Consider the following 16,228-nt stretch of genomic DNA (forward strand, 5'->3'; position numbering starts at 1 on the left):
GGTCACTACATTTACTGTGGTGAGCATTTCTAATATATAAAAATGCTGAGTCACTATATTGCAACCCTCAGATTAATATATTATGTCAACTATACTTCAACTAAAACTCTGTTAAAAGCACATGTAAATTAAATGGTTTCAACTAAGGAAACTTATGCAGGATTTTTAATTATCAAATTTCTGCTTCAGTATTTCATAGGAATACAATAAATAGGATGAAGTAAAACTGTAATGTTATTTCATCACAAAAATGATAAAACATCATTACAGTTCAAGTAAAATCCAACTTCATGTGAAAATTTATATTATTATATTCTCTTTATCTTTTATCATTATTTACCTGACCAAAATTTGATAATAGAAAGAGATTATTATTATTTTTAAAGATTTTATTTATTTACTTGACAGAGAGTGAGAGATCACAAGTAGGCAGAGCAGCAGGAAGAAGGAGAGGGCGAAGCAGGCCCTTCACTGAGCAGGGAGCCCGACGCGGGGCTTGATCCCAGGACCCTGGGATCATGACCTCAGCCAAAGATGGAAGGCAGGCACTTAACCGACTGAGCCACCCAGGTGCCCCTAGAAACAGAGTTTAAATCTCATTAACCAACCTTCTGATATTTTAGATGGCTTTAACATACCTTTAAAAGCCTTGAAATCTTCCCATTTAGAAATCAAGACAGTATGTTCATTATAATCATATTCAGGAAATCTAGTGATTATAAATAATTCAAAAAGTATTTGAAATCTGAAGATGGAAAATAAAGTGCAAACCTGCATCTCTCCTTTCTCATCAGGTTTAGCTGGTTTTGCAGCCTCAGTAGCTGAATTTTTCAAACTTTCTTTGCTACAGCGCAGAAGTACTTCAACTACATATAAAGGATCCAGTTCACCGGAATTAGGCTAGGAAAAAAACAAGATAAAAGAAGCTCATTATTTCTTAAATCCTGGCCCACAAATTTTAAGTTCCACAGGTACAGGGACTATGTTCTCAGTATTTAGCATTACGAATGGCACATATAGCACAGTAAATGTTTATTTTGTGCAACGAGGGCTGTCCTTCATCCTTCAACATGATCCACTAGATGAAAAAAACACAGATATTACTTGATACTTATGAATTCAAATGAGATTGACTGTGTGTATGTTCAGGGTGGTATGGCTATAGACTTGATACTTATGAATTTAAATAGAATCAGCTGCCCTCCCTCTCTGCCCATTTTCCTGCTCACACTGTCTCTCTCTAAAATAAATCTTTAAAAAAAAAATACGAACCATTAATTGACATAAAATGTCATTTTAAGTTTCCAATGATTAGTTTATAATTTTATTTAATGTTATAGAATTAGAAAAGGAAACTATAAGAAATGAAGAGTTTCAGAAAATAAATCTGTGTCTTCAAATCATCCTAATTAAACAACATGTAAATTATACTAAAGTAGATTACTTTATTGCTTAGTACACTGGCACCTCATTAATGTGATTTTATATCATTTTATTAAAAGACTTTTGCCTTTTATATTCTCTAATAAAAATATGGTTCTCAAGATCCAAGGATTAATTATATCTGTAATTTATGATAATTTCCTTGACAGCAGTAACCTTCAAAGAGCATTAAGATATTTTCTTGGTCTTTTTTGAATGATCCCTTTTGCATAAAATAGATAAAAGGAAAGTTATTTTGATTGAGGAGTAAACATGTCAAAGAACTAAGTGCTTGGTATCCTCCAGGCATAGTTATTCTTCAAAACTGAAAAACTTTCAAGAAATGACAATAAACCCATAGCTACGATTGGTTTCTGCAATAAACTACCACTTAACAAATACACTTCCAAATGCAAACCAAAAATACAATAATTATTTGAAATTACTGAATTCAAATTTCTGAAAGCACAAGCTCCATTCCTCAAACCCAGTTTTTTTCCTCCATGTACTTTTTTTCCCCCCAAATATGTTTTTTTTTCTTATTTTTAAAGATGTTTCATCAAAACAGTCTTCATTTTGGTATAGAAACAAACCAAAGCTAAATAGTATTTACTTTTTTAAAAAAATATTTTATTTATTTATTTGACAAAAAGAGAGAGAGCAAGAGAGTGCAAGCAGGGGGAGCTGCAGAGGGAGAGAGAGAGAAGCAGACTCCCCACTGAACAGGAGGCAGATGCTTCACTGACTAAGCCATCCAGGCACCTCCTGATTAGTATTTTCAATTAAGTTTCTGGCTGCAAAAATTATATATTTATGTAAAGCTTAGTCAAGATAAAATGATTTTATGAAACAATGAGCTAGAAAGTTATAACCCAACTGTTAAATTCTTCCAGAGGACAAAAGACTATAAGGAGAATCAATGACTGTTATCTTTGCCTCCAGAAGGGAAAAAACCCTGTAAGTAAGACCCATTCCAAAGTTTGATGAATGAATGAACTCCAAAAGGTTAGGGGACAACTGAGTATTCAAACAAAAATAATCTAAGATTTATGAACAATCTGTACTGTATCTAGATAATCTAAAACTGCCTTTTGTGTTTCGTTCCAATCCTATGGATTTTATTTATAAACTTAATATTCTTCCTCTGTAAGCAAAACAGAGAAGTGACTATTGGAACTCAAGTATATCTACGTCATCTTTCTTTGTAAAGTTACCAAAATCATTCACATTACAGAAACATCCTTAAGCGTACGATGGGAACACCCTTCAAAGACTTCCTTATTGAGGCATTAAATGGAAATCTTCTGTTAAAAGTATTTCTTAAAGATTATAAAATAATTCAGGGCACCCAGGTGGCTCAGTTGATTAAGCGTCTGACTCTTGATTTTGGCTCAGATCACGGTTATCAGAGTTGGGCTCTGTGCTGAGCATGAGGCCTGCTTAAGACTCTCTCTCCCTCTCCTTCTGTTCCTCCCAACTGCTTGTGTGCTTCTTCTCTCTCGCTCTCTCGAAAAATAAAGATGATAAAATAGTTCTCACTGAACTATTTCTAAGCTCTATACTGTGGTAAAGGTGGATCAACAATGTCATCCTTTACATAAGAGAATAATTACTAAATGTTCTAGTTGGCTTAAGGATGGTATTAGTATACATTCTTTTAATTTTTACACCTATGTCCTTATTTTTAACTTCTTAATCATATAATTGAACTTTCTTTTTCCCAACTTTTCATTACATTTAAAATGTGGCTAATTTCACACTATAAATGGAAATTATCAGATTAAAATATACTTTTGATGAAAATTTCAAGTTTGTAGAAGGTAAAGAAATATAATAAAATAAATTTTGACAATGTGGACAATTACATTTTTATCTATTTAAAATGCTTCAAATATCTTCTTCCTTACTGTGTATTTTTCCTCCTTCTACCAAACCCTATTGACCACAAAAATCTCTGTTATTAGTATTCTGACCTAGATTACAAAATCAATAAATTAAGTACTTCGTGTTTTTAGCGAACAAATGTAAGTAACTCACTGGAGAAATGAGTTTCACCACCAACTTAAGCAGAAAAAAAACTGAAATGTGTTCTTCTCTAGTCCCCATTCCATATTTGCCTAAAAGAATTCTCATCAATTGGCAATACTTTTATACATGGATTAAGGACCAAAAAAAGTAAATCATTTAAAAACTTGTTCACTATGTATGTGTGTGCAAATGTAATTATAATTATGTTAGGTATAATTTTTCTCCCTTTAAATATAAATTCTGACATCAATTACTAGCATGACAACATGAGGAATGCATCACAAACCCTGCTCTCTAGCAAACTTGGGAAAGTTATAAAAAACCAACCATGTAAAGTCTCTGGAAATGGTTCTCAGGGCACACAGGAGGTGAAGAAACATCTATTCAAGAAAATCGACAAAATTTATTACAAATAACATGTGTCTGATCTGTAAACCAAGATCATTTCCACCTCACTTCTCCTAGTTTAGCAAGACAAAAACTGCAGACTAGTGAATCCAAAAACACAGTAGGGCTCCTTCTCCCTGCAGCTCTCAGTTGGAGGGCCATCTTCCCAAAAGACATAGGATGGCAGCACTGCTTATCCTGCTCCCACCAACCCACTGATAAGCATAAGTTCTGGGTAAATGAGGCTGAGTGCTGGGGGCACCCTTCTTCTGCCAGTCACCAATGGTTGGCCCAAGGCTCTATCTTAGTTGTAGTACTGCTGAGAATACTCAAGGCCTCAACTACCCTTGTTTACCCTACCTTTAAGGCACTCCTATCATGCTGGGAGAGGCAAGCCATAAAAACCTGACGCTAAGGGGCCCTGGTTCTCTCAGTTGGTTATGCATCCTATTCTTTTTTTTTTTTTTAAGATTTTATTTATTTATTTGACAGACACAGATCACAAGTAGGCAGAGAGGCAGGCAGAGAGAGAGAGAGGAGGAAGCAGGCTCCCTGCTGAGCAGAGAGCCCAATGCGAGGCTCGATCCCAGGACGCTGGGATCATGACCTGAGCCGAAGGCAGAGGTCTGAGCCACCCAGGCACCCCATATGCATCCTATTCTTGATTTCAGCTCAGGTCATGATCTCAGGGTCCTGGGATTGAGCCCCACGAGGGATTCCCACTCCGCAGGGGTCTGCTCATCTCCCTCTCTTTCAGCCACCTGCCTATCCATGCTCTGTCTTTAAATGAGTAAATAAAATCTATAAAAAAAAAAAAAATTGAGAATACTGCTTCCATGCTTCACATACTCCACAAGTCCTAAAGTGTCACTCAGCACAAAGAAGTTTATAAGTGTAACTGGAACAGACTTCACTCCATCAAGCTAATCACTAAACTAATAAACAAGAAATAACAATATAACTGTGTGAGGGGAGGGAAAGAGGGACCAGTACCAAGAGTGCTACAATATATTATTTAAAATGTTCAATTTCAAAGAAAAATTGTAAGACATGAATAGAAAGGTATGAACCAGTACCTAAATACAGAAAAAAGCAGGCAACAGAAGAAAATGCCTATGAGAATGACCAGATATCGCATTAAACAAAGAATTAAAAGGTAGCCAGTATACATATTTTCAAACGAAAGGAATCGTAAATAAGTAAAGGAAGGTAAAATAACAATGTTGTATCAAATACAGAATATCAATGAAGAGACAGTTATGATTAAAAATGACCAAAAAGGAAATTCTTGAATTCATAAGTACAAGTATGCCTGAAATGAAAAAAATCACTGAAGGGGCTCAAGAGATCTGAAGTAGCTGAAAAAAGTGTTTGCACATAGACTGAGAGATTATGTAACCCAAAAACCAGGGGGGAAAAAAGAGACAATGAACAGAACCTTAGACGAATAAAGGATACCAATAAGTACAATACATCCATGAGTACCAGGAGAAGAGAGAAAAAGATGAAAAAATATCTGATGAAATAATGGCTGAAAATGTCCCAAATTAACTGAAAAATATTAATCTACATACTTGGGAAATTTAATGGACTCAAAGTAGAGTAAGTATAAGGAGATGAACAGAGACACATCATAGTAAAAATGCAGAAAGCCAAAACAGAGAATCTTGAAATCCACAACAGGGGGAAAAAAAAAAGACTCCTTACAGTGGACCACAGTAAGATTAACAGCAGAAACCTCTCACCAAAACAATGGAAACCAGAAGGCAGTGGATTGGCATATTCACAGAAAAACACTTGTTAACCAAGAATCTATAAATCCAGCAAAGTTGTTTTTCAAAAACAGATATTCCCAGATAAACAAAAACAGAAAATTTGTTGCTAGCAGAACCCACTTTATAAAAAATATGAGAAATTCTTGAGACTGAAAGCAAGTGACACTAGACATTAGTAAATCTACATGAAAAATCAGAGCACTGGAGAGGAGGAGTCAACACAGCGGAGAAGTAGCAGGCTGACACGACATTGGGTAGCAGGAGATCAAGTAGATAGCTTATCTAACCATTGTGAACATCTACAAATCCAACGGGAAATTGAAGAGAAGAAGAGCAACAATTCTAGAAACAGAAAATCGACCACGTTCTGAAAGGTAGGACCTGCGGAGAAGTGAATCCAAAGCGACGGGAAGACAGACTGCGGGGGGAGGGGCCGGCTCCCGGCAAGCGGCGGAGCAACGGAGCACAAAATCGGGACTTTTAAAAGTCTGCTCCACGGAGGGACATCTCTCCGGAGACTAAACTGGGGGGAAGCCCAGGTGGGTTCAGCGTAACCCCAGGTCCCGCGGGGTCATAGACGGACAGGGAGTGTCTGAGTGCCACAGACCTTGCAGGTATTAGAGAGGGGAAGCAGGCTACAGCGACAAAGCCAAGGAGTGAGCTCTCAGCCCGGGGTTACCTTGTGCCAGTCGCAGGCTGGGTGGGCTCGGAGCGTGGCCAGAGGCCCGGAGACGGAAGCAACAGGGTGCATTTCTCCAAGTGCCAGCAATTGACTGCTTACCTACCGGCGTGACCGCAGCCAGGGAGGCGGGGCGGTTGGGCGCATTTCCCTGAGGATGCACTGAGGAGCGGAACCCCAAGCTCTCGGCTCCTCCGGGCCGAGAGATTGGGAGGCCGCCATCTTCATTCCCGTCCTCTGGAACGCTACGGAAAGCGCTCAGGGAAGAAAAGCTCCCAAAAGCGAACCCGAGCAGACTACTTAACCCAGCCCCTGGTAAGGGCAGTGCAATTCCACCTTGGACAAAGACATTTGAGAATCACTACAACAGGCCCCTCCCTCAGAAGAGAAACAAGAAACCCAGCCAAGACCAACTTTACTCACCAAGAACAGCGGAATTCTAGAGGAGGAGAAAGCAAATCTTATCTGGACAAAATGACAAGGCGGAAAAACTCACCTCAAAAAAAAGAACAAGAGGCAGTACTGAAGGCTGGGGACCTAATCAATACGGACATTGGTAATATTACAGATCTAGAGTTCAGAATGACGATTCTCAAGGTTCTAGCCAGGCTCGAAAAAGGCATAGAAGATATTAGAGAAACCCTTTCTGGAGAGATAAAAGCCCTTTCTGGAGAAATAAAAGAACTAAAATCTAACCAAGTTGAAATCAAAAAAGCTATTAATGAGGTGCAATAAAAAATGGAAGCTCTTACTGCTAGGATGAATGAGGCAGAAGAAAGAATTAGTGACATAGAAGACCAAATGACAGAGAATAAAGAAGCTGAGCAAAAGAGAGACAAACATGTACTGGACCACGAGGAGAGAATTCGAGAGATAAGCGACACCATAAGATGACACAATATTAGAATAATTGGGATTCCATAAGAAGAAGAGAGAGGGGAGCAGAAGGTATACCGGAGACAATTATTGGAGAGAATTTCCCTAAAATGGCAAAGGGAACAAATGTCAAAATCCAGGAGATGCTAAGAACGCCCCCCAAAATCAATAAAAATAGGTCCACACCTCGTCACCTGATAGTAAAATTTACAAGTCCCAGCGACAAAGAGAAAATCCTGAAAGCAGCACGGGAAAAGAAGTCTGTAACATACAAGGGTAAAAACATTAGATTGGCAGCGGACCTATCCACAGAGACCTGGAAGGCCAGAAAGAACTGGCATGATATATTCAGAGCACTAAACGAGAAAAACATGCAGCCAAGAATACTATATCCGGCTAGGCTATCACTGAAAATAGAAGGAGAGATAAAGAGCTTCCAGGACAAACAAAAGCTGAAAGAATTTGCAAACACCAAACCAGCTCTACAGGAAATATTGAAAGGGGTCCTCTAAGCAAAGAGAGACCCTAAAAGTAGTAGATCAGAAAGGAACAGAGACAATACACAGTAACAGTCACCTTACAGGCAATACAATGGCACTGATTTCATATCTCTCAATAGTTACCCTGAATGTTAATGGGCTAAATGCCCCAATCAAAAGACACAGGGTATCAGAATGGATAAAAAAACAAAACAGATCAATATGCTGCCTACAAGAAACTCATTTTAGACCAGAAGACACCTCCAGATTTAAAGTGAGGGGGTGGAAAACAATGTACCATGCCAATGGACATCAGAAGAAAGCTGGGGTGGCAATCCTTAGATCAGATCAATTAGATTTTAAGCCAAAGACTAGAATAAGAGATGAGGAAGGACACTATATCATACTCAAAGGGTCTGTCCAACAAGAGGACCTAACAATCTTAAATATCTATGCCCCTAACATGGGAGCAGCCAACTATATAAACCAATCAATAACAAAATTAAAGAAATGCGTCGATAGTAATACAATAATAGCAGGGAACTTTAGCACTCCCCTCACTGAAATGGACAGATCATCCAAGCAAAAGATTAACAAGGAAATAAAGGCCTTAAATGACACTGGACTAGATGGACATCACAGATATATTCAGAACATTCCATCCCAAAGCAACACAATATACATTCTTCTCTAGTGCACATGGAACATTCTCCAGAATAGACCACATCCTGGGTCATAAATCAGGTCTCAACCGGTATCAAAAGATTGACATCATTCCCTGCATGTTTACAGACCACAATGCTCTGAAGCTAGAACTCAATCACAAGAGGAAATTTGGAAAGATCACAAATACATGGAGACTAAACAGCATCCTTCTAAAAAATGAATGGGTCAACCAGGAAATTAAAGAAGAATTGAAAAAATTCATGGAAATAAATGATAATGTAAACACAACGGTTCAAAATCTGTGGGACACAACAAAGGCAGGCCTGAGGGGAAAATATATAGCGGTACAAGCCTTTCTCAAGAAACAAGAAAGGTCTCAAATACACAACCTAACCCTACACCTAAAGGAGCTGGAGAAAGAACAACAAAGAAAGCCTAAACGCAGCAGGAGAAGAGAAATCATAAAGATCAGAGCAGAAATCAATGAAATAGAAACTACAAAAACAATACAACAAATCAACGAAACTAGGAGCTGGTTCTTTGAAAAGAACTAATAAAGACTGACAAACCCCTGGCCAGACTTATCAAAAAGAAAAGAGAAAGGACCCAAATAAATAAAATCATGAATGAAAGAGGAGAGATCACAACCAACACCAAAGAAATACAAACAATTATAAGAACATACTACGAGCAACTCTACGCCAACAAATTTGACAACCTGGAAGAAATGGATACATTTCTAGAGACATATAAACTACCAGAACTGAACCAGGAAGAAATAGAAAGCCTGAACAGACCCATAACCAGTAAGGAGATTGAAACAGTCATCAAAAATCTCCAAACAAAAGTCCAGGACCAGACGGCTTCCCAGGGGAATTCTACCAAACACTTAAAGAAGAATTAATTCCTACTCTCCTGAAACTGTTCCAAAAAATAGAAATGGAAGGAAAACTTCCAAACTCATTTTATGAGGCCAGCATTATCTTGATCCCAAAACCAGACAAGGATCCCACCAAAAAAGAGAATTACAGACCAATATCCTTGATGAACACGGATGCGAAAATTCTCACCAAAATACTGGTCAATAGGATCCAACAGTACATTAAAAGGATTATTCACCACGACCAAGTGGGATTTATTCCAGGGCTGCAAGGTTGGTTCAACATCCACAAATCCATCAATGTGATACAATACATTAATAAAAGAAAGAGTAAGAACCATATGATACTCTCAATAGATGCTGAAAAAGCATTTGACAAAGTACAGCATCCCTTCCTGATTAAAACTCTTCAAAGTGTAGGGATAGAAGGCACATACCTCAATATTATCAAAGCCATCTATGAAAAACCCACTGCAAATACCATTCTCAATGGAAAAAAACTGAAAGCTTTTCCGCTAAGGTCAGGAACACGGCAGGGATGTCCGTTATCACCACTGCTGTTCAACATAGTACTAGAAGTCCTAGCCTCAGCAATCAGACAACAAAAAGAAATTAAAGGCATCCAAATCGGCAAAGAAGAAGTCAAACTATCACTCTTTGCAGAGGATATGATACTATATGTGGAAAACCCAAAAGGCTCCACTCCAAAACTGCTAGAACTTGTACAGGAATTCAGCAAAGTGTCAGGATATAAAGTCAATGCACAGAAATCAGTCGCATTTCTTTACACTAACAACAAGACAGAAGAAAGAGAAATTGAGGAGTCAATCCCATTTATAATCGCACCCAAAACCATAAGATACCTTAGGAATAAATCTAACCAAAGAGGCAAAGAATCTATACTCAGAAACCTATAAAGTACTCATGAAAGAAATTGAGGAAGACACAAAGAAATGGAAAAATATTCCATGCTCCTGGATTGGAAAAACAAATATTGTGAAAATGTCTAATCTACCTAAAGCATTCTACACATTTAATGCAATCCCTATCAAAATCCCATCCGTTTTTTTTAAAGAAATAGAACAAATAATCCTAAAATTTATATGGAACCAGAAGACCTCGAATATCCAAAGGAATATTGAAAAAGAAAGCCAAAGTCAGTGGCATCACAATTCCAGACTTCAAGCTCTATTACAAAGCTGTCATCATCAAGACAGTATGGTACTGGCACAAAAACAGACATATAGATCAATGGAACAGAATAGAGAGCCCAGAAATAGACCCTCAACTCTATGGTCAACTAATCTTCGACAGAGCAGGAAGGAATGTCCAATGGAAAAAAGACAGCCTCTTCAACAAATGGTGCTGGGAAAATTGGACAGCCACATGTAGAAAAATGAAATTGGACTATTTCCTTACACCACACACGAAAATAGACTCAAAATGGATGAAGGACCTCAATGTGAGAAAGGAATCCATCAAAATCCTTGAGGAGAACCTTGACCTCAACCACAGCAACTTCTTCCTAGGAACATCGCCAAAGGCAACAGAAGCAAGGGCAAAAATGAACTATTGGGATTTCATCAAGATGAAAAGCTTTTTTACAGCAAAGGAAACAGTCAACAAAACCAAAAGACAACTGACAGAACGGGAGAAGATATTTGCAAACGACATATCAGATAAAGGGGTAGTGTCCAAAATCTATAAAGAGCTTAGCAAACTCAACACCCAAAGAACAAATAATCCAATCATGAAATGGGCAAAGGACATGAACAGACATTTCTGCAAAGAAGACATCCAGATGGCCAACAGACACATGAAAAAATGCTCCACGTCACTCGGCATCAGGGAAATACAAATCAAAACCACAATGAGATACCACCTCACACCAGTCAGAATGGCTAAAATTAACAAGTCAAGAAATGACAGATGCTGGCGAGGATGAGGAGGGGAACCCTCCTACACTGCTGGTGGGAATGCAAGCTGGTGCAACCACTCTGGAAAACAGTGTGGAGGTTCCTCAAAAAACTGAAAATAGAGCTACCCTATGACCCAGCAATTGCACTACTGGGTATATATCCTAAAGATACGAACGTGGTGCTCCGAAGGGGCACATGCACCCGAATGTTTATAGCAGCAATGTCCACAATAGCCAAACTGTGGAAAGAGCCTAGATGTCCATCAACAGATGAATGGATAAAGAAGATGTGGTACATATACACAATGGAATACTATGCAGCCATCAAAAGAAATGAAATCTTGCCATTTGCGACGACGTGGATGGAACTAGAGGGTATCATGCTTAGCGAAATAAGTCAATCGGAGAAAGACAACTATCATATGATCTCTTTGATACGAGGAAGTGGAGATGCAAGGTGGGGGGGGGGGTTGGGGGGAGGTAGGAAAAGAAAAAATGAAAAGATGGGATTGGGAGGGAGACAAACCATAAAAGACTCAATCTCAAAAAACAGACTGAGGGTTGCTGGGGGAGGGGGGACGGGAGAGGGTGGTGGGGATATGAACATTGGGGAGGGTATGTGCTATGATGAGTGCTGTGAAATGTGTAAACCTGGCGATTCACAGACCTGTACCCCTGGGGATAAAAATACATTATATGTTTATTAAAATAAATTAAAAAAAAACCAGAGCACTGGTTAACAGTAATTATGTAACTATAAAAGACAGTACAAAAATTATTTCTCTTTCTCCTAAATGATTTAAAAATGAAACTATACATATATAGTAAATTATTAAGTCTGCAACATACTTAATAATGGGTATGTTGGTAATAATGGGTAGGAGCACAGTTATACTGAGCTAAGGCAATAACTCCAGATGGTAACTTGAACCCACAGGATCCAATAAAATAAACCTGAAACGATAAATAATGAGATTAATGTAATAAAAGCTATAAATAAATGCTTGCTCTTTCTTCTCTAAGCTTCTTTATAAATCATAAAATGATATTAAGTAATAATTGTAACATGTATTGTTGGATTTGTAACACTTATAGATTATACGACAAGAGTAAAAATGGAACAAGTGTATATGGGAGTAATGTTTCTATATCTCAATGGAATTCAGTATAAATCTGAAATTTATTCTATTAAGTTAATATGGAAATACTGAATATGAAAGACCCTAACAACCACTAAGAAAAAAACAAAAAATAGAGATGTAGAGAAAAAAATATAAAAAGTAGAGAAAGAAATCATTAAAATTAACTGAAATGTTATGTTAGAAAATAAGCACTTAATGCAAAAGAAAGCAGTAGAGAACTAGAAAAACAAAAAAAGAAATGAGACTAAAGAAAAAAAGCACAATGAAAGACACAATCCAATGATATCAGTAACACTACATGTGAATAGATTAACCAATCGATTAAGGAACCCAAACAAAAGGTAGAGATTTTTCAGGTTTAATAAAAAAAGATCCAACTATGCAGTGTATAGGAGAGACACTTTAATTGACAGAAATGAAGGGAGACAGAGCAATTGAAAAATAGCTGAGTCTTCAATACCTTACTTTAATGCATAGAACAAATAGACAAAGATTTGCAAGAAAAGAAACAAAAGACTTGAACAGCACCACAAATGAACCAGACCTAACAGACATCTATAGACTATCTCACCCAAAACAGAATATACATTCTCCTCAACTGCACATAAAACATTCTGAGGGCAGACCATATGTCAGGCCATTGAACAAAAATTTCAAGAAATTTGAAAGGACTGAAATATGACAATTATTTCACAACAAAAAAGAAATGACATTAGAAATAAAAAACAGACAGAAATTTGGGAATTTCACAAATAGATGGAAATTAACACACGCCTCTAAACTGCCAGTGGGTCAAAGAAGAAATCAAAAGAGAAATTAGAAAATACTTGGAAGTAAATGAAAATGAAGAAAACTACACCAAAACATATGGGATGCAGTTAAAATATTTCCATGGAGGGGAATTTATAGGCATAAATGCCTGGATCAAAACGGAAAAAATATCTCAAATTAATAACCTGACCTCCTACCTTAAGACAATAAAAAGAACCCCAGAAAACTAGAACTAAAGCTAGCACATAGAAGGATTAACAAAAATGGAGCAGAAATCAATGATAATGAAAAGTAGAAAAAAAAAATTAGTGAAACCAAAAGCTGGTTTTTTGAGATCAACAAAATTGATAAACACTTAACTAGATGAAAGATTCAAATTATAAGAATAAGAAATGAAGGAGAGGACATTACTAAACGACCTTCTTGAAATAAAAAGGATTATAAAGTAATACCATGAACAATTATATACAAGTAAATTAGGTAACTTAGATGAAATAGACTAATTTCTAAGAAAGCAAATCACTGAAACTAACCCAAGAAGAAATAAACAATCTGAACAGACCCTATCAAACTGAGTTAATAATCATAAACTACACTCAAATAAAAGCCAAGGCTCAGGTGTTCTCACTGCCAAATTCTTCCAATTAAAAAAAAAATTAATATCATTTCTTCAAAAACTCGTCAAAAAACAGAAGAGAAGGGGAGTACTTCCAAACTCATTATGAGGCCAGCATTAACCTGTTACGAAACCCAGACAAAGACATCACAAGAAATTTAGGTGCAAAAGTCTTCTGCAACATACTAGCAAAATGAATCCGCAAAAAATCAAATGAATAATGCAGCACCAGGTGGGATTTACCCAGGAATTCAAAAATGGTTTAGCACTTAAAAATCAATTAACCTAATATACCACATCAGAACAAACACAAAACAGAATTAAAAACAATCACATGATTATCTACATAAAAAGCATCTGATAAAACAAAACAATCTTTCATTACAAAAACACTCAACAAACTACGAATAGAAAGAACTTTCTCAACTTGGTAAAGGACACTTAACAAAAACCCAGAGCTAACATCATTCATAATGGATAAACACTGGATGTTTCCTCCCTAAATCTAGAAAAAAAAATTGGATACCTGCTCTCATCATCTCTATTAATATTGTACTTGAGGGTTTAGCCATAACAACTAGGCAAAAAAAAAAAAAAAGAACTAAAATGCATCCACATTGAAAAGGGACAAAAACATCTCTATTTGCAGATACAACATGGGCTTATATATAGAAAAAAAGTGAAAGTTTATACTTGAAAAACAGTAAGTTACCAATTAAGAATATCTAAATAAGGGACGCCTCTGTGGCTTAGTTGGTTAAGCAACTGAATCTTGATTTCAGCCCCGGTCATGATCTCAGGGTTGTTGTAATCTAGCCCCATGCTGGGCTTCTTGCTTAGCTGGGAGAAGCTTGAGGATTCTCTCCCTCTACCCCTCATCTCAATCTTGTCCTCACTCACTTTCTCTCTCTAAAATAAATCTTTTTTAAAAAAGTGTAAATATAAAGAAAACATGTTATGTTCATGACTGAAAAACTCAATTATGTTAAGCCAGCAGTATTCTCCATGCTCAGATTCAGTGCAAGCCCTCTCAGAATCCAGTTGACTTCTTTGGAAAAACTGACAAGCAAATAATCAAATTCATATGAAACTGTAAGGATCCCAGAATAGCCGAAACAATCCTGAAAAAGAAGAACAAAGCTGGAGAACTCATAAAACTATTTTTTTGAAACTTAACTATAAAGATATGGTAAATGAAGACCATATGGTACTGGCATTGGAATAGACAGAGGTCAATGAAATAGAACTGAGAGTCTAGAAGTAAAGCCATGTGTCTATGATCTTCTGAGTTTTGACAAGGATGACATGATCATTTAATGAGGAAAAAACTTTCCAATAATCAGGGCTAGGACAAGAATGAAGGTAGACCCTTACCTTATACCACATTCAGAAAACTGAAAATGGATCAGGAACCTAAATATAATAGGTGAAACTATAAAACTCTTAGAAGAAAACACAGAGGTAAATCTTCATGACCTTGATGTTGGCAGTAATTTTTATTTATGACATCAAAACCGTGAGTAACAAGAAAAAAAAAAAAAGACTTAATTTGGATTACATCAAAATTAAAAACTTTTGCGCATCAAAAGGCACTATCAAGAAAGTGAAGATAGGGGCGCCTGGGTGGCACAGTGGGTTAAAGCCTCTGCCTTCGGCTCAGGTCATGGTCTCAGGGTCCTAGGATCGAGTCCTGCATCGGGCTCTCTGCTCGGCAGGGAGCCTGCTTCCTCCTCTCTCTCTGCCTGCCTCTCTGCCTACTTGTGATCTCTGTCAAATAAATAAATAAAATCTTAAAAAAAAAAAAGTGAAGATAATCCACAAAATGGGAGACAAATATCTGGAAATCAAATATGATAAAGAACTCATATAACTTAGTAAAAAAATGACAACTCAATTTGAATGTGGGTGGGTGAAAGAGCTGAAGACATTTCTCCAAAGAATATACAAATGCCCAATAAACACATAAATAGATCCTTGGCAATATTAGTCATCAGGGAAATATAATTCAAGACCACAATGAGATAGCACTATATACCGAGTGTAATAAAAAAGTCAGACATTAAGTGTGGTGAGGATGTGAAGAAATAAAAACCGTTATACATTTTTAATGGGAATGTGAAATGGTGCAGCCACTTTAGAAAACAACCTGGCAGTTCTTTAAATGGTCATACAGTATCCACAGGATCCAGCAATTTCACTCTCGAGAAATGAAAACATATGTCCACACAAAAACCCAGACATGGATGTTCATAGAGGTATTATTTGTAATAACCCAGAGGTAGAAACAATCCGAATGTCTATCAACTCATGAATGGATAAACAAAATGTCATGTATCTGTATAATGGAATGCTATTCAGTCCCAAAAGAGAACAAAGTGCTGATATACACTACAACATGCTTAAACCCTGGAAACATTAGGCTAAGAAGACAGTTGCAGGAAAACACTGTATCACGATTCAATTTTATGTAATTTTCAGAATCTATAGAGAGTAGATTAGTAGCTGCTCAGGACTGAGGGTGTGGGAGCATAGGGTGGAATGACAAAGGTTTCCTTTTCCTTTTGAAGGGATGAAGACATCCTAAAACTT

The 16,228-nt window shown here is 37.0% G+C and overlaps 1 protein-coding gene across 1 annotated transcript in view; it reads right to left on the reverse strand.

The window, feature by feature from the left end:
- MTREX (Mtr4 exosome RNA helicase) overlaps nt 1–16,228 on the reverse strand; it is a 119,460-nt gene that overhangs the window by 37,076 nt on the left and 66,156 nt on the right. Inside the window, exon 19 of the mRNA XM_080803307.1 lies at nt 772–900. Within this exon, the coding sequence (XP_080659433.1) occupies nt 772–900 (129 nt within the window). The remainder of the gene's footprint in view (nt 1–771; nt 901–16,228) is intronic.

Source organism: Martes martes (genome assembly GCF_963455335.1).
Source record: "Martes martes genome assembly, chromosome: 5".
NCBI lineage: Eukaryota > Metazoa > Chordata > Mammalia > Carnivora > Mustelidae > Martes > Martes martes.